Raw genomic sequence first — 19,440 nt, forward strand, 5'->3', positions numbered from 1 at the left:
GAGAGTGAACGGGCCAGACACAACTGTTACCAACATGACATTAGAGGCAGCAAAATGACTTCTCTTTTATCCACTGATAAATGGGGCCTGGAGAGGCCATGAAAGCCTCCATTTATTCTCTTTGTTCTCACTCTGCCATAATAATGTTCAAACAGCTCCAGTTTGTCCCTGATTAAGAAATCTGCACTATTTTTTTTTTACCCACCGCACCCCGTCCTCCAAATGAGAGCATGAACAGGAGACATGCAAACATGCTTTTGGTGCTGAAAGTCATCGGGAGGCCGCGGTGGGCTGGGAAAGCTCTAGAATGCTCCAAGTCAAAATGTAAACTGGTGGTGGGGGCACGGAGGAGGTGGGAGAGGAGGGAGATCTGAAAGGTGGCTGCAGAAGGGAATTCCCAACTTAAGCACCATCAGGGTTCGCCTTCCCAGAATCTTTGACATTATGTCCATCCACACTTGGAGAGATTTTGCCCATCAAACTGCGGCTTTATAATTTCTGTCAATCACACCCACCGCACCCCGTCCTTCAAATGAGAACCAGGAGACATGCAAACACGCTTTTGGTGCTGAAAGTCATCCGGAGGCCGAGGTGGGCTGGGCAAGCTCTAGAATGCTCCAAGTCAAAATGTAAACTGGTGGTGGGGGCACGGAGGAGGTGGGAGAGGAGGGAGATCTGAAAGGTGGCCGCAGAAGAAGGGAATTCCCAACTTAAGCACCATCAGGGTTCGCCTTCCCAGAATCTTTGACATTATGTCCATCCACACTTGGAGAGATTTTGCCCATCAAACTGCGGCTTTATAATTTCTGTCAATCAGAGTAGAGTGATGATAAGGAGCATTAATTGAACTACTGCTATGTGCTAGGCACTGTTCTAAGCATTTTATGTGCATTAACCCATGTTATCGTTACATGTTAGCACCATTGTTGTCATTCCCACAGAGTACAGTGATGATAAGGAGCATTAACTGAACTACTGCTATGTGCTAGGCACTGTTCTAAGTTATCGTTACATGTTAGCACCATTGTTGTCATTCCCAGATTACAGAAGCGGCAACGAAGAACACTCTGGTTAAGAGTGTGGCCAAGGCCACACGGGGATCAGATCCCAGGCCGAATTTCTGTCCAGCCCACTCTTAACCACTGCCTTCTGTGCTGTCCTGCCTCCAGACCAACCCGTGTCGTCGAGACCTCCTCTGTTTTATTCGTTTGGTAAATCCGCGGTCTAGCACAGTGCCTGACACATAGAGGGCGTTCACAGTCGAGAGAGTCAACAAGACGACCAGGGCTCCCAAGTGAGCGAGGACCTTGAAAACGCAATCACCCTTAGGTTTTGAATGTTTTGAATGTAACCTGGGGGCCTCATTACTCCCATCGCAGACACAGAGATTGGAAACCATCTTCTGCTGGACAAACGAGGAAACAGAGCCACAGACTGACTTGGTCACATGATAAGGCCGAGACGAAGCCCCGCCTCTCTGAGAACACCTAGTGCTCCATCAGTGAACCCTTTGGGAGTCACCCTGGACCATCTGCTGCCCTGAGCTGGGGCACCACCAGGAGACCTGGGCCTCCCAGACCGAAGCTGCAGTCACCCAGTCAGACCCCTGCTCTGTTCCTAACGCCACCCATTCCAAGAGAAGCATCAGCAGAAGAGGCCCTAAGGGAAAACCTGGAGGAGGCACTTCCAAAAGCCCAGAGGAAAAGGACAGAAAGGAGGAAGCCAGCAGGTCCCTCGGTCCACCCCCAGCTCTGACCCAGGGCAACGGGAAGCCGGGGTGGGGGTGGGCGCATGGGAGAGGGAGCAACACTAACCCAGCACTCACCTTCCGTCCTCTGCCTTTGCAGCCCCACTTCCAGTTCCTGTCTATGTTTCGATACCAGTTTAGGGGACCCCTGGGGGGCAGATCAGGGAATAAAGACAGGAAAGCGTTTAGTCCTTGACTGTGCTGCAGACCCACCAGGCACCAGTCTCCCAGGGAGAGCCAAGCTTCTGCGGGAAAGAGGACCGAGCCCGGCACAAACAACGGTGCCTGAGTGCCAGGCCTGGGGACACGCGGGGTTCGTGGAGAGGGTCTGTGGAGAGGGCTGTCACACGGAGCCGGCCCCACAGGACTCCCCATGTCATCCCAGGGCTGTCACGTAAGAGGGTGGGAGCTTGTTTAGCGCCCTCACCATCCAGAGGCCACTCCCCTGCCCTGGGGAACCCCTGGAGAAGGGACTTCAGGGGGTGGTGCAGAGGTGTCTCCTCGGGGACAGGCAGGGCGGCTCTGGGGCTGGACCTAGAACCCTCTGCCTACTCGGGGTTGGTGCTCTCGGGTCTCACAGCTCTGGGCCCTGGGAATACCTTGGACACGCCACATACCCTTTTGGGACTTTCCATTTTCCCTCCCGAACAAGGAGGGGGTGAGGCCACATTATCTATGCTCCCTTCCAGAGCAAACCTGTCCTCAAATCTGAGACTCTTAAATGGTCTCAGCCTCAAAAGAAGAAGAAAAAATAAAGCTTAGGGAAGAGTTGTGGGTTGTGGTGGTGCAAGAGATTCTGAGGCTAAAGGGTCGGGGCCACAGGCGTTCCCCGCCAAGGCTACAGGATAGAGGACTTCTGGGTGGGGCTGGCCAAGGCAGTGCCCATGGCTTGGCTCTTTCTGAGTCCTCGGGTTGGAGTAAAGGATGGAAGTGTAGAGAGAGAGGCACGAGGGAGAGAAGAAGGATGGACATGTAGTGAACTGCAACATCCCTGAAGAAACCAGGAGCTTCAAAGATTTGCAACGTGTAAATATTCGAAGGGCTATGCAGGAAAGGGGCCGTTGGAGCAATGCCTTGTGGTTCCAGAGCAGAGGCCCAGACCATCAGCGTGAACGCGGGCCTGAGCCAAGGGAATGAGGTTGGACACCTGCTACAACGTGGAGAGCCCTGAGAGCACCAGCTGAGCGAGAGAAGCCAGGCACAGAGGCGCACACACTGTACTACATTTATGTGAAATGTCCGGAGTAGGCAAATCCATGGAGATGGAGGGCAGATAGGGATGGCCTAGGACTAGGCCAGGGGTGGGCAAACTTTTTGACTCGAGGGCCACAATGGGTTCTTAAACTGGACCGGAGGGCCGGAACAAAAGCATGGATGGAGTGTTTGTGTGAACTAATATAAATTCAAAGTAAACATCATTACATAAAAGGGTACGGTCTTTAATTTCAATAGTCTTATTCATTTCAAACGGCCGAATCCGGCCCGCGGGCCATAGTTTGCCCACGGCTGGACTAGGGGGTCGAGGGGAAGTGGGGGAGAGCTGACTGCTCAAGGAAATGGCGTTTCTTTTGGGGGCGATGTGGTGATGACCGCACGGCTCCATGAATGTGCTGAAACCACTGCAGAGGGTGGATTCTATATGGTATGTGAGCCAGCGCTCAACAAAGCTGTTTAAAAAGAGAGAGAGGTCTCCAGTCCCCCTAAAAATGTATGCAGTTTTTGAGTGTTGGTGTTTTTCTGAAGAAAGAACTCAGAACTGTCATTTGATTCTCACGGGGGTTGTGACTGGAAAAAGGTTAAAAGCATCTGCTCTGAGGGGGCCCAGAAGGTAGAGGGAGGTGAGCCATCCCAAAGCAGAGCCGACGGTGAGCCTCCCACCACTGGAGGCAGGGAAGCAGGGGCAGCCAGGCCTCCACGGGCCGTGGGGGCGGGAACCGGGCCTGTCCTGCACCCTGAGCACAGCAGCCCCGCGCGCTGACCAGCCTCTCCTGTGTTCTGGGCACCACTCCGTGTACCTGAAACCGGACTTCTTGAACTGCTGCACGTAGAAGCGGATGTCCTCCTCGGTCACAATCCTGCTGAGGCTGGGCTCTTTCGGGGCTTTCACAAAGAGTCCTCCTGCAAAAAGCCACTTGTTCCCGATCCCACGCCCTCGGCCAGGGGTCCCAGCAGCGAGTGCCGGCCTTCGCAATGGAGGCTGACCTCCTAACTGCCTCCCGCCTCCCTTGGCGCTCCTTCACTCATTCTCCCTTATCCATAGGAAGCCCCTTTCCTCTCCGTCAGAGAAGTCATTGTTGCCTCTGTCATTCTAGAACCCAAGAGTGTCACACCCAGGCCTCCGCTTCTGGGACACACACGAGGACTGACCACCCCCCTCCTGTCCTCCCAAAACTACACCTCCGTCCCAGGGTGACACCTGTCTTCGGCCCTGCCAGCCCTCCAGCTCTCCCTCTCCCCTAGACGAAGCCTTTCCTCCCTAGCTTAACGAATCCCATCCTCTTCAGATATCTCCACGGAGAGTCTTGGAATGTTCACCGGTGCCTGCTCCGATCGTCCTCGGAGCCTGGAAAACCGTCGGCCAGGGCGCAAGCGTGCTGTTGCCCTCGGCACACTCACGGGCCCCCCCTCAGTGTCCTCGGTGTGGAATCTCATTTGTTTTCAGGGGTGTACACTGTGTCCTGGCAGTTCCCTGTCCTGGGGGTGGGGGGGCAACCCTGTGATGCTGATGGACAGCCCAGGGACCACCGCCATTTCACGGGGGACAGCCCCGGGGGGCTCCCCAGGCTCAGCTGGGAGCTTTGGAGGCACAGGAGCTGGGGGATGGATGCAGCCTTCTGTGAGCTCCATCGCAGGGCTATGTGAGCAGGTGCCTCTGTGATGAAGCACTTGAGCCTCCCTGGAGGCCGGAGCTCCTAGCTCTCTGCTGTCTCGGGGCCGGGGTGAGAGCCCCTCCTGCCCCCCTCCCTGCGTTCCTGCCGTCCGTCCGCCTCCCCTTGGACTCCCCGACGCTGCTGCCTGTGTTTGGATGTCTGTCCCTGCCTCACCAAGTGTGAGCTCAAACCGTCTGCAGAGCGAAGGAATGCAGAGTGACCGAGTGACCGAGAAAAGGAATGGAGGGAGGAGGCGAGAGGGAAGGGAGATGTGGCCTTGACCAGTGAGAGGCGTATGGCCTTTAGGGCCAGAGGAGTTTAAGCCCAGCCTGGCTACTTGGACAAGTTCCTGAGCTTCATTGTCCTCATGTGTAGAATACAGATAATAATGGGATTTTTAAGGGTGTCATGAGGATTATAAATAATGTATCTAAAGAGGGCCAGGCCAGCATTTGCTGCACATAGTAGGTGCACAAACAAGTAGTAGTGTCCTCATTATCAATAAAAATACAAGTGAATAATGGTAAGGCCAGAGTGTTGGGGCAAAGGTAAGGTCTGTGGGAACAGTGCTGGATCTCAGAGCTATGGATGAACTCCAGTCTGTTCTTCACTCTGACTCCTCACTTGTTTCCAACCCAGGAGGGGGGACAAGGGTGGAAATGTGATGGAACTGGAATGACAGGACTCAGGGCTGGGATGGAGGAGAGGACAGTGGACTATGACAGGGGAGACCTGGCTTGGGGTCTAGCCCGACTCTCCCTCTGCCTGCACCAGGTGACCCTGCAGATGTCAGTTCCTATCTTGGGTCTCTGTCCTTGTCAGTAGAGGCTGGGATTGCCCCGACAAGCTCTAAGAGTCCTCCAAGCTCTTACTGTTTAAGATCTTGAATCCAAAGGTCCCTGAAGGAAAGGAACCTGAGGTCCCGTGATCAGCCCAGGGCTAAGGGGAGTGTTAGTCACCTGCGGGAACCCTATGTTAAGCCAGTCATAGTTCAGAGCTGGCAGGTGGCTGTTTCTGCTCATAGAGTCCGATGGAGAAATGCTCATTCAATGCTCAGCTGGCTCCTGCCATGGCCCTCCTGATTCCCTTCCCTTCTAAGAATACTTCTTACCCCTTTCACAGACGTTGTACAGGTTGAACAGAGCCTGTAAGAAGAAAAGTTGGAGATTATGTCATGGGTAAAGTAAAGAAAATATGCTGGAACAGTCACTTACTGTGCCATCAGACTAGTACAAACATGCTAAACTCCCGAGAGGTAGGCAAGTCCTCAGGGGTCACAGCAGAAATAGCTAACAATCAAAGCTCTGGGCCCAGGCTGCCCGCCCCTGCCCCCCCCACCCACCACTTGCAGGTCTTGGTGATATTATAAGAACTTGATTATATTAACCAATGGGAATAGAGATGAGACCTTAGGTCTATGGCAGATGGGAAGTTAAAGATAAGACCCTCCACAGTAAATCTGTGGTCCCACCCATCATGACAGAGAGATGTCAAAGGAGTTGGTCCATTCAGTTTGGAACTAAGAGGAAACCAAAAAATGTTCACCCAGAAATTTATAGCTACGAGCCTGCCTTCACAAGTGCTTGGGTTTGAATTTACACTCTCTCCATGATCTGGAAATCCCCAAGATGCAAAATCAACAGCAACCACAACAAAGTGAGGCTGGGCTAGTAATACCACCAGGATGTCTGACAGAAGCAGCCAGTGCTAAAACACAAAAGGGCCATTTCCTCAATCCCAGCTGAAGCCTACTGGCACAGATTCAGTGCTGCTTGAAGATGACCTCACAAACCAAAATTACAAAACTCCCTCTCTTCTCTATCCCACCCCCCTCCTGAAAATCCCATTGCAAGAGACAGTAAACATAGCAAATAGTGAATCTACACTAATAAAAGAAAAAGATGCAAATTGACCGTCACTTTGCAAAGCCCACCAGCCAATCAGGAGTGAGTATGCAAATTAACCCGACAAAGATGGCAGCTTAATCTGCATACGCAGGCACCGAGCGGCCAGGGGCGGGGCGGCTGCTTGTGCGCGCATTGGCGCCAAGCGGCCTGAGTCCCGGGGATGGGCGTCCTTGGGACCCAGGCCGCTCTGAGCCTGTAGGCCTGTATGTAGGGCCGGAGTGGCTGGGGTCCTGGAATGCCCCTGGCCACTCCGAGCGGCTGGGGGCAGGGCAGGAACATCCCCGGGACCCAGGTGCTCTGAGCCAGTGTGCGCGCAAGCAGCCAGAGGCAGGGCGGGAACGTCCCCCGCAGCGAGGGAGCAGACAGCAGAGCCCTGCTTGCCCCTGGCCGTGACAGCGAGGGGCAAGCAGTCCCCTGCAGGGCCCTCACAGAGAGCAGACACTAAGGCCCTGCTTGCCCCTGCGGCAGCAAGCCAGAAAGGCAAGCAAGCTCCCACAGAGAGCAGCAAAGGGCAAGCAGGCCCCCACAGAGAGCAGACACCCTAGTCCGGTGGCATCAAGCAGGCGGGTCCGCAGAGAGCAGAGAACCACGGGGAGCAGGCCTAAGCCATCAGTAGGACATCCCCTGAGGGCTCCCAGATTGGAGAGGGTGCAGGTCGGGCTGAGGGACCCACCCCCCATGCACGAATTTCATGCACTGGGCCCCTAGTATCAACTAATAGAACTTGCGAGAGAGAGGGAGAGAATGAAAATGAGTATGCTTAAAATTATTAAAAACATAAAAGAAACTGAAAAACAAGAACAGAACAATAGATCAGAGTGATTTGAAAAGGAGCCAAATAAAACTTTCATAAATTTCAAAAAATGTTCATTGAAAGAAAAAGCAAAAAACACACAAAACTTCAAAGATGGGTTAACCTGCAGATTAAACACCACTAAAAAAACAATAATAGGGTAGATCAGAGGCATGTTTCGCATAAACAATGACAGGAGCCTCTAAAAGAAAAAAAAATTGTCAACCTAGAATTCCATATTCAAACTATTCTTCAAGATTGAAAGCAAAAAAGACATTTTTCTGGCCAAAAACATTATGAGTTTACTACTAACAGACTGGAAAGAACTAACTACAAAAGAAAGTCCTTCAGAAAGAAGCAATTGAACTCAATATAAAAGAGTGAGATGCTAGAAGTGGTCAGCACAGAAAGTGGCAAACGTGGGAAAGGCTAAGCAGGCACTGACTATATGAGGGTGGGTGGAGGGTATGGAGATAAACCATTATAAGCAACTGTGGTTGTTCATGAAAAGGGTTGAAACAGCAATTAATTTGGGGCTTTGATAAACAATTATGCATGTTGATAAAAATGGTATAATTTCTCCACAGTCACTATTATAATCATTCTTTGATTTTAGTTTCAAAGCTTTACTGGTGTGTGGCAGTGAGGATGTGACCTTCCCCCATCAGTGTGACCGGTAGAGTGAGGGTCCCACTCACCCTGACTACAGAAATCAAAGGGAAGAAGGCCAGCTTGCTCATTCCCAGGCTCCAGTCCCCACCCCATCTTCCGAGGGAGGCCATCCAGAGACCTTTGCACCTCTGCAGCTCCCCCTTCCTGCTACCTATCCCCCTCTACCCTCCAACCCCTGTACCCCTCACCTCATCATGTGCTCTGAAAATGAGTTTGAAAGTCCGATACAGGTCCTCTTCCAGTTCAGCCTCAGCCACTCCCTAAAACAAAGTGTAAAGGAAGTCAGCTGTCTCCGAGGCATGAATCCACCAGGGGCAACCGCTCAGAAATAATAGAGCTCCTTCCTCCACACAGTCCCTGGGGGCCCAGTGTTATGGGAAGGAACTGAGGCAGAGCATGGCAGCGTGTCTTAGTCCATTCCAGCTGCTATAACAGAACCACAAATTGTGTAGTTTACAAACACAGATACTTATTTAGTCTGGAGGCTGGGACGTCCAAGACCAGGGCCCCAGCAGACTCAGTGTCTGGTGAGAGCCCACTTCCTGGTTCAGAGATGGCATCTTCTCACTGTGTGCTCACGTGGTGGGAGGCGGGAGGGGACTATCTGGGGTTTCTTTTTATATGGGCACTAATTCCCTGTATGAGGGCTCCACCCTCGAGACCCAAGCATCTCCCAAAGGGTCCACCTCCTATTAACATCACATAAGGATTAGGATTTCAAGATAGGAATTTGTGGTGGGGTGAGGGTGGGAAGTGGACACAAACATTCAGTCTATAGCAAAGTGCCAATCTATTTTTATCTCCTCCTTTCCAAATGCTCACCTAAACACACCCAGGCAACAACTAAACCGGATTGCAGAATGTCTTCTAAACGGGTGCCCTGCTTTCCCACCTCCTTGATTTAAAATATTGTAGCCTCCACCAAGAACACCTACCTCCCTCAGTTTGGCCTTCAAGAAGCCTTCAACATCTGTCCCAAACACTGCCTCCTCCATGAAGTCCTGTCTTCCCCCATCACAACAAAATAACTCTGCCCTTCTCGGTTCCCACAGAGCCTTTGCTGTGTCTCCTCGGAGCCCCCTGAGCGCAGGGAAGCATCCACTCATCTTCTTCCCGGGACCATCTGTGACTGGTCCTGGGTAGAGGCTGACGGTATGTATGTCCCTCTCCTAGGAATGTTCCCAGAGAGGAGCGTCCCATAAGCCAGGCAATAGGCACTGCAGTGGCCAGCACCCTCCGTCCCTGCTCACTGCAAGAGTTCCTTCTCCACTGCACTGTTTGTTCTGCCTATTGCAGATCATGAGAGCTCTGGGTCCACGGGACGCCAGCACCGCAGCAAAGGACACATTTGTCATCCGGCGGTGCTGGGTCTGCAGTTTATGATTTTATGAGGAAAGCGATGCTGTCGTGTTAATTACAACCCCCTTACATCTGTAAGATTCAGTTATGATGGAGAATCAATCTGCTGTGTGATGAATGCCGAGGCAAGAAACAGCCACGGGAGGAAGTACATTTGAAGTGATCGATGAAAGCCCCGGTCAGCCCTGTCACCAGGAGTCATCACTCTTATTTATTGAGAGCAGCCCCATCCCAGAAACCACTGCTGTTCAGGAGCCCAGGGGTGTATGTCAGTGTGTGGAGGCATCGTCACAGGCCAGAGGTCTGGGCGGGGCTTTGGCCCTCAAATGGTCCTTGGAGAGCGAACAGATGCCAAGAGGGTCAATAGAAAATCCAGGGAGCTCCCACAAAGCATGAGCGTGGGCAGCCTTTGTGCCTCAGCAGCCAAGATCACAGTCTCTGTCTCCCGGGGGAGATGGGAGCCTCCCTCTAATCAGTGGGCCGGGGCAGCAGCTCTGCTTCATGTTCCGTCTACCTTGATAATAACTGGAATTTCTGTGAAACTCGGGGCCGAGTTCTCTCAAAGCACGCCAGAAAACAGGGCTGGGGTGGTTGTCTCTGGGCTTGAGGATGCCAGTGGATAGAGGCACCTGATGCCTGGGCAAGAAGAGAAAACTATTCATTATTCCCTGCAGCCTGGCCAGGCAGACAGGAGAGAGGAGTCAGGCCTCAGAGGGGCCCTGGCGCCCTGAATCACTCTGACGCCACACTCGCTGGTCACACGGCACTGAGGTGGGAAGGCCATCTAGAGGATCAAGACCCTCAGGTTGAGGTGTGACCTTGTTCGAAGGTGGATTATAAATGGCCAGGCTGGAAGCGAGAACTCCAGACTCTAAGCCCCTCAGTATTTGGTTCTTTTCACTATAACATAACACCACCCACTGAAGAAAACAAAAATGAAATGCCGCGAGTGTCTTCCGTGAATGGCACAAAAACAAAACCAAGATAAAGACTGTGAGGAAGGTAGCTCACGGCTCCTCAGTTGAGGACGGGTGAAATGAATCATGGTCCATCTGAAAAGGAATGAGGTAAATCTATAGGTACTGATAGGAAAATCTGTCTAAGATCTATTGAATAAAAAAAAGCAGAATGATTCAATTTATACTAAAAATTATGTATACACTCATGTGCACACACACACACACACACACACTTACTTAAAAGCATATTTTTTAAAATGGGAAACACCAAACCATTCACAGTAGCTAGTTCTAGATGAGTGAAGGGGGACTTGATTTTTTATTTTACACAACTCAGTACTTTTTTTTAAGCTCATTTTTTTGTCTTTGCTGCCTCCTCATCCGTCCTCCTTTTCTTACTAATACAAATGCAAAGCCTATTCCCTTCATTGCCAAGCAAAGAAAAATACACCTTTTAGTATTAGTTTCCACCAGACTTGGCAAATTCTCAGGGCAAGATAGTAAACATGTGGGCTAAGGGTTCAAAGAGCTGGGGGTGGGGCTGGATCTAAACCTGGAGTTTGTCTAAGCCACACCCCGCAGTGCTCAGCAAACTGAAGCGAGAGAGGGGGCGCTGGAAGGGCTGGAGGGGGGGGGCGGGGGCTGGGTGCACCATTACACTGGAGCCTTCCTTAGGCGGAAAGAGTCTGGAATGACCTTGAGCCCTCAGGGATGATTCCTCCAGGCTGGAGAGCGGTGGGAACCCACCTGGGAGGAGAGATAGGAAGGAAGACTGGCTACCAACAGCCATCCCTGAAGCAGAGAGTTGTACCTGCCATATTTAACTTATTGGCCTGGATTCAGCTTACATTTGCAGCTATAATCTGTTCGAAAACCATCCAATGAGACCATCCTTTTTCCGATGAGGAAACCGAGGGCCAGAGATAGGAAGGGACTTGCTCCATCACTGAGTAGGTAGCAGACATGCAGGCAGAACCAGGTGCATGGTTTCTCCTTAAGACCCCGCTCGGTGCTTACCCTGACCATGCCAGCAGGATTCCTGGGCTCCTGGCAGTGGCCAGGTCACTGATTTGAATATCCACCATTTCCCTGACAAGAGGTTTCGTTCTTAAGAACAAAACCATCCCCACACTCTTCCTGCAGATTTTAAACCCAGCTGCTGTAACAGAACAATAGAGGTACTGATTTTTTCACAATGACTGTATCAACCTTCGAAACCACACACTCTCCCGCTAGGACTGCAATGATTTAGTGTCTTTCCCCTGAGGTCACTTTTTCAATGAGGACTTTGAGCTTATCCTGGTTTGCTCCTCCCCTCTCTTCTGGGACACACAGACACAATCAGTCCAAGCTCCCTCCCAGCGTGGCATAAGGGGAGGCACATGGGCTCTGAAGTCAAGCAAGACCAGGTCAACATCCTGACCCAGTCATGTACCTAGTATCAGCAGCCAGTTAGTAAGCCCGTCAGAGTCTCTGCTTGCTCAGCTGAAAGGCCGGGAGAGATGCCACAGGGTTGCTGTGAACACAACTAACTGCATCCAGCACTCAAAAAAGCTGTAGCTGCAACCCCATTGTCCATGATGGATGAATGAAGAAACAAATGTCACATACAGTAGGCCAGTGATGGCGAACCTTTTGAGCTCGGCGTGTCAGCATTTTGAAAAACCCTAACTTAACTCTGGTGCCGTGTCACATATAGAAATTTTTTGATATTTGCAACCATAGTAAAACAAAGACTTATATTTTTGATATTTATTTTATATATTTAAATGCCATTTAACAAAGAAAAATCAACCAAAAAAATGAGTTTGCGTGTCACCTCTGACACGCGTGTCATAGGTTCGCCATCACTGCAGTAGGCTATCATTGTCTTAAAGAGAAAGGAAATTCTGACACGTGCCACAGTGTGAATGAACCCTGAGGACATAATGCTAAGTGAAATAAGCCAGACACAGAAGGACAAACATTGTATGATTCCACTTAGAGGAGTAAAATTCACAGAGGCAGGAAGCAGAATGGGGGCTGCCAGGGTCTGGGGGGGAGGAGTGAGTGGGGAGTTAATGTTTAACGGGGACAGAGTTTCATTTCTGCAAGATGAAGAGAGTTCTGGAGAGGATGAAGGTGATGGTTGCATAACAATGTGAATGCGCTTAATGCCACTGAACTGTACACTTAAAATGCTAAATTTGATGTTATGTGTATTTTAAACTTAAAAAATAATAAAGATAACTTTAATGAGCTAAATCCCACTGATCAATACTCTAAATGAAGTTTGATCAAAACACAATACACAGTGAAACTACTACTTCCTTTTTTCTATCTCCTGTAATTACACGAATACAGCTTTTTACCAGTATAAAGCAGTATTTCTCAAAGTGTAGTCAGAAGAAACCTTGGGGAACCCTGAAGCCCTTTGAGGGCACATAATAGAAGATGCATAAATATTCGCTAGATGAAATAATGAATATTAATTCTTCACAAGTAATACCAGTTAAGGCATTTCTGACCTTTGAACATATTTGTAATGCTCAATCCCTCACACACATTACAGGGCACCTTTGTTTCACAGTAGCTAGGAGTCTCCTTACAAATATTCAGTCCAAAGGATGAAAAAGAGAGAAAAAAAAGAGGTAGAAGAGAAAAAAGTGGACACAAAACCCCACACCCTCTCCCTCCCTCTGGATTCTCCACATGGGGAACCCCACTGGTGGGGCCAGAGTGTTGAGGGCCTGTTGTAACCTATACACAGGCCTTGGGGCCGGGCTAGGGGAGAAGGTGCAAGGGTGAGAAGTGACAAAGGTGCATGGGGGATTCGAGGCGGTGAAGAGACCTGTGGGGTGGGGTGCTCTGGGAGGGGAGCTCTGGGCACACAGAGGGCAGGGGGAGGGGGTTGGACTCTTGTGGTGGGAGCCAAGCAGAGCCAGAGATTAAAAATGGGTCAAATAAGAGGTGAGAGGGACCCAAACCCAGCTTCCTAATTTAGTGTGGGACTCTGTCCCCTCCTCAATTCCCAGAGGCTAAGGAGCTGCCACTCAAGAACCAAGATCCACCGTTTGCTTCCCTCCCCCTCACCAGATGCTTCCCTGGTGTGAGCTGTACCAGGTTGCCGGAAGCCGGTCCATCCTTGCTGCTTGACACAGTCGCTGCAGGAAAGAAACATCTGCACAGCATATGTTTCAAGGGACCTGGCATATAGTGAAGCAAACACCCGGGAAAGGGCGACAAGCAGAACATCACACCTTAGATTGGCCTCCGATTTCTAGTCCAGCTGAAAGGATTTTCACGGGCCACCTGTGATGGGGTGATGAACCTCCACTACTGCTGACATCGACTACAACTTGGGGCTCCTTTCCAGGCTTTGCACAAGGTACCTACCTTCTTCCAGTCCCACTCATAGATCGCATTCCAAATATGCCCGTTTCTCACAGTCCCCACCCTTCCCCCACACTGTCCCTCTCCTGTTGTTATCCTCCTATTTCTTTCACAAGGGACACTGTCTCTTCTTCCCTTTACCCACCTGTTATGGGCTGAACTGTGTCTCCCCGAAGTTCCTATGAAGTCCTGACCCCTAGTAGCTCAGAATGTAATGGTATTGGGAGATGGGGTCTGAGACAGGTGCCCTTATAAGAGGAAATGTGGACACAGAGACACCCACACAGAGGATATACCATGTGAGGACACATGGAGAAGGGGGCCATCTACAAAGGAGGGGGCTTCAGAAGAAACCAACCATGTAGACACCATGATCTTGGACTTCTGGCCTCCAGAACTGAGTGATAATAAATTCTGTTGTCTAAGCCACCCAGTCCACAGTACGTTGCTATGGCAGCCCTAACTGACTACTATGCCATCTAATCATACCCATCCTTCAAGAGCAAGACGACTTCAAACTAATTAAGGTCATTTTGACTCCATTCAAACGTAAGGAAGCTGGCTCTTCCCACACCCTGGGCCGTGGCTCGGGAGGGCCCTGGCTTCAGTGGAGGATGTGATACTTCGAGCGTCTTTTCATGATATCGCTGGACGCATCTGGCATCTTGCTGAATGGGTCAGGTTAGTGCTCGAATAAAAACTTCTTCTTTCGAGGCACCATCTCTTAGAGAAAAGTTACTCACTGAATCAAAACTGGGATGGTTATTGCCTGGCCAGCATGGTTCAGTGGTTGAGCATCAACCTATGAACCAGGAGGTCACAGTTTGATTCTGGATCAGGGCACATGGCCAGGTTGCAGGCTTGATCCCCAGAGTGGGATGTGCAGGAGGCAGTCAATCAATGATTCACTCTCATCATTGACATTTCTAACTACCTCTCCTGTCCTCTCAGAAATCAATATCAATATATCTACACTAATAAAAGAGAAACATGGTAATTGGTGTACGACTGCTACCCTTCCCATTGGCTAATCAGCATATCCTTATGCAAATTAACTGTCAGCCAAGATGGCGGCCGGCAGCCAGGCAGCTGGAAGCGAACATGAGGCTTCCTTGCTTCAGTGACTGCAGTCTCCAACGTTCCCCGCCTCACTTGCCAGCCTCTGAGTTGCAACTCTAAGCAACTATGTACTATGTTGCAAATAAGAAGCTAAACAAAACCCTAGAAACCAGCTTTCAGCCTGCCGGGATCTCAGAGCTGAAGTTATACATTGTTTCGATTATAGAATGGCAAACAAACCAGATACGAAGCCTCAGAGCTAGAGCCAGAGCTAAAGCTGGCCCAGAATAAAATAAAAAAAGAGAAAAAAAAGGAGCGGTTGGGAGCTTCAGTCAACAACCGCCAGCCTGAAAGCAGCCCTCAGCCCCTCACCCAGACTGGCCAGGCACCCCAGTGGGGACCCCCACCCTGAAGGGGGTGTGACCAGCGGCAAACAGCAATCATCCCCTCATCCAGGCTGGCCAGGCACCCCAGTGGGGACCCCCACCCTGAAGGGGGTGTGACCAGCTGCAAACAGCCATCATCCCCTCATCCAGGCTGGCCAGGCACCCCAGTGGGGACCCCCACCCTGAAGGGGGTGTGACCAGCTGCAAACAGCCATCATCCCCTCATCCAGGCTGGCCAGGCACCCCAGTGGGGACCCCCACCCTGAAGGGGGTGTGACCAGCTGCAAACAGCCATCATCCCCTCATCCAGGCTGGCCAGGCACCCCAGTGGGGACCCCCACCCTGAAGGGGGTGTGACCAGCTGCAAACAGCCATCATCCCCTCATCCAGGCTGGCCAGGCACCCCAGTGGGGACCCCCACCCTGAAGGGGGTGTGACCAGCTGCAAACAGCCATCATCCCCTCATCCAGGCTGGCCAGGCACCCCAGTGGGGACCCCCACCCTGAAGGGGGTGTGACCAGCTGCAAACAGCCATCATCCCCTCATCCAGGCTGGCCAGGCACCCCAGTGGGGACCCCCACCCTGAAGGGGGTGTGACCAGCTGCAAACAGCCATCATCCCCTCATCCAGGCTGGCCAGGCACCCCAGTGGGGACCCCCACCCTGAAGGGGGTGTGACCAGCTGCAAACAGCCATCATCCCCTCATCCAGGCTGGCCAGGCACCCCAGTGGGGACCCCCACCCTGAAGGGGGTGTGACCAGCTTTGGCCCACTGCTACATCCCCTGAGCGGTTCCCGATTGCGAGAGGGCACAGGCCAGGCTGGGGCCCCCACACTCTCACCCCCATGCACAAATCCATGCACCGGGCCTCTAGTATATTATAAAAACACACAATAAAACTGAGTTGGTTGTGACCTTTGCTATAAATAGTATGACCTTCAAGTATTGGAAGGTCAAGAGCTGGGTGAGAGATGTGGGGAAACGCTCTGTTTCCCCACATCTCTTGATTAATGAATTTGTGTGCTCTTGATTAATGAATTTGATCCACTCTTCTCTCTTTACAGTGTTAAAGAAAATTCTTTTATCCTTTCTGGAATTACCTGGATGTAGCTGGACATTGGGGTCCAGAATCCACAAATGAATGACTAGCAGGTGCCCCCACAGCTGAGGTCAGCTGCGGGGTTAGGGAGGCAGATGATGCTGGCTCACGTTGCTGCTCTCAGTGAATCCCCATGAAATGTGGCAGTGACACCCCATCACACATATCACCCAAGCTCCAAGGGGCATCCTGGGTGTTGTGGCACATGGGGTGACACCTAGCAACCCCTCCACATCTCCCAAAGCACACAAAGGGCCAGTGCAGGGCTTTTAGGCTCTGCTTCTCCCTGTGATCACAAACCTTACTCTTCAAGAAGCCGAGGCCAGGAGCTGTCACCAACATGAGGTGGGTTCTATCCCCATCTCAGGCAGAGGACTAAGAAGGAACAGCTCCAAACTAGTGCTCAGCTCCCACTCCACAGTTTTGAAGAAGCAGAAGAACCTGGTGTGCTGTCAGCCCCACCACTGTCCCCCTCACCAACCCAAATACACACACACACACACACACACACACACACACACACACACACACACGTGCCATCACCTGGAAAGGACCGGCTGAGCTCTGGAGTCAGTTTCACCTGAGCCCATTTGTACAAAATTTCTGACTAAAGCCACAGAAAATTAAAGGGGACAGAGATACATCAAGCCAATGGGGAGGGGAAAGAAGAACAATACCTTGCTGGGGTCATTGATCTCAGGGCCCCAAACTTACCGGTTCTTGGAAATAGAGCTGGTAATTAAAAATAGGATTGGCTTTGAGTATCTCCATCGGGGACACATTGGGGTTTGCTGGCACGAAGGGAGTATTCAAACTTGCCACTGCCCTATGGAAAGAAGAGGCACCAAGACTTAGACCCTGTAAGACGATAGTCTATAAGGACCTTACCCATCAAGCCAAAGCTCAAAGCGGGAAAGTGATGTGCACAAGCTCTCACACCGTCAGTGTGTGGGAGAATGGGATCCGCACTCAGATTTCTTGAATCCCAGCCCAGTGTTTCCCCTCCCCACCCCACCCCACCTCACCCCTGTTAAACTGCAGTATTTCTCACTTGCCTCAGATGAAGACAGACAGAGCACACACACAACTACATCTAGTGTATCAACCTTGACCAGAATATGTGAACACTGCAATTTCTCCCTAATTTTTAGCATTTTTTTCCTTCCTTCCTTCCTTCACTCACTGTGTCTCTCCTGTGTTGAGTGTAATTCCATGCTATATACTAGGGGAGAAAAAATATAAAATCAGTATTCAAGGAGCTTATTATAACTTAATAAGGAAAACTAGACAAATACACCCATGGCTTTATTATGAGATAGACTGTGAGATAAGCGTGAGAACAGCACAGAATGCCATGGGCGCTCAGGAGGATAAAACATTTCTGGATCTGGATGTCATGGAAGACCTGGTGCGAATCTGAACTTGGCATCTAACCCAGTAGGTAGAGAAAGTTTTTGGTGAATCCAATGGTTAAGAACTGAGCTCTTATTTTGCCTTTGAATGAGGAAAAGGACAGAGAGAGAAGCTAAAGAGATCAGAAAAGCAAGAGTGTGAACAAATTATAAATATTTTAGAAAATGTTTGCTTTTTCTTAGTCTTTGATCCCACTCTACCATTTGAGCTGGGGTTGAGCTGAACCTAGTTCTCCTGTGTTTCCGTTCTTATAAACTTAGCCAAATAAAAAGGAACTAGATTCGTTAGGGAAACCAGATGGCCGGTAAGGATAATGCTTATTGAACCTGCTAAGATCCCAGGCTGAAACAGGAGGTCAGACAAGTTTTTATTTTGGCTGCCAGCTCAAAAGGAGTGTGGCTGCAAAAAACCACCCGCCTCTCTGGGTTCGAAACCCACCATCTGAAAGCTCCTGCTGCAGCTTCTAAGGACAATCAGGAATGATGTGACGACCATCATGAAATGCCTTTCTAACCTGACATCTGTGCAGCACGTTGCAGGTTGGGTAGTCAGGTTGCCGCTTTGTGGTTGAGGACACAAGGCCTAATGAAGTGACTTGTCACACAGCCAATTCAGGGCAAAACTGGAAGCCACATTTTCTGACTCCCTGTCCAGGACTGACGTCTCTCCTGATGCTTAATTCTATAAGCCCAACACCCCTGCTGCCTTCCCGCTCCCCTCAGGATCTACCATCCTTCTCCCACATGCCCACTGAGTACTGTCCCTGAATTATCTGTCCACTACCAGTAACTGGGACAGGCCTCACTTTCTAAGACATTAGCTCATTAAGCCCTCCTTGTTAATGTGTCAATGGGCATGAAGGAGCTAAGGTGCTACCTTCCCAGATAACCTATTTGTTTTCCAGACATTTTCTGGGGTTTGAGACTCAAGGAAGGATTCTAATGGGAATTCAGCCCCAGTCTTACCCAAATTCTCATTGCTCACGGCCTAATTACCTTACTCTCTCAGGGTAGAAGAGAGCCATGCTCCACACCAGTATGCCACCCCAGTCGTGGCCAATGAACACCGCTTGGAGGATGCCCTAGCAAAGGATAAAGAAGGGTGGTGAATGTGGGCAGGTTTCTGGGGTGAGGTGCTGAGAGCCCCAGGCCTTGTGCTCTCCCCTGAGCCCAACCCTCAGATGCAATTCTCTCATTCACTTCCTAGGGACCCCTCCACTGATCACGCCATGTAAGGTCATTATAGCATCAGGCCTGGGGCGGCCACACTGGGCCGTGTCCACTTAGATGTCCCCAGCGTACTCAAAAGTTCCAGTGCCAATTCCGTAGGACTGAGAATCTGCAGAGGTCAGGGACCATGACATTTTGGCCTCATTTACTAGTGCCTGGAACCCTGCCTGGGTGTGGTACTGAAACTCTTTAGTCATATCAGATTCTTCCCTTGACTCTCACACCGATTAACAAATCCCACTGTATTGAGGCTCTCTTAGCTGCCCCTCCCCTGTTTTCATTTCTCACCATGGCCTAACTGAGGATGGCAGGAGGCTGTCACTGAGTTATCTCAGGAATAGTACGTGTGCTCTGCAAAAGCATATTTGCAGGTCACCCTTGTTGATTTGTTTTGAGTTTGACATTCCAAATAATGTTAACTGAAGGCATTTGATTTTAGACATTTCAAAAGAAATGTAAGTTTTAAAAAGTTGTGAAACATTAGCCTATAGCAGTGGTTCTCAACCTTCCTAATGCCACGACCCTTTAATACAGTTCCTCATGTTGTGGTGACCCCCAACCATAAAATTATTTTC

General features: G+C 50.6%; 1 protein-coding gene across 1 annotated transcript in view; it reads right to left on the bottom strand.

The window, feature by feature from the left end:
- The window catches only part of EPHX2 (epoxide hydrolase 2, cytoplasmic), a 67,157-nt gene that overhangs the window by 4,855 nt on the left and 42,862 nt on the right, over positions 1 to 19,440 (bottom strand). The window contains exons 11-16 of the mRNA XM_005866646.2: positions 18,632 to 18,717; positions 16,938 to 17,049; positions 8,178 to 8,249; positions 5,729 to 5,762; positions 3,763 to 3,865; positions 1,826 to 1,895 (exon numbers count right to left, since the gene is read on the bottom strand). Coding sequence (XP_005866708.1) covers positions 1,826 to 1,895; positions 3,763 to 3,865; positions 5,729 to 5,762; positions 8,178 to 8,249; positions 16,938 to 17,049; positions 18,632 to 18,717 — 477 coding nt within the window. The remainder of the gene's footprint in view (positions 1 to 1,825; positions 1,896 to 3,762; positions 3,866 to 5,728; positions 5,763 to 8,177; positions 8,250 to 16,937; positions 17,050 to 18,631; positions 18,718 to 19,440) is intronic.

Source organism: Myotis brandtii, unplaced genomic scaffold, assembly GCF_000412655.1.
Source record: "Myotis brandtii unplaced genomic scaffold, ASM41265v1 scaffold236, whole genome shotgun sequence".
NCBI classification, from domain to species: domain Eukaryota; kingdom Metazoa; phylum Chordata; class Mammalia; order Chiroptera; family Vespertilionidae; genus Myotis; species Myotis brandtii.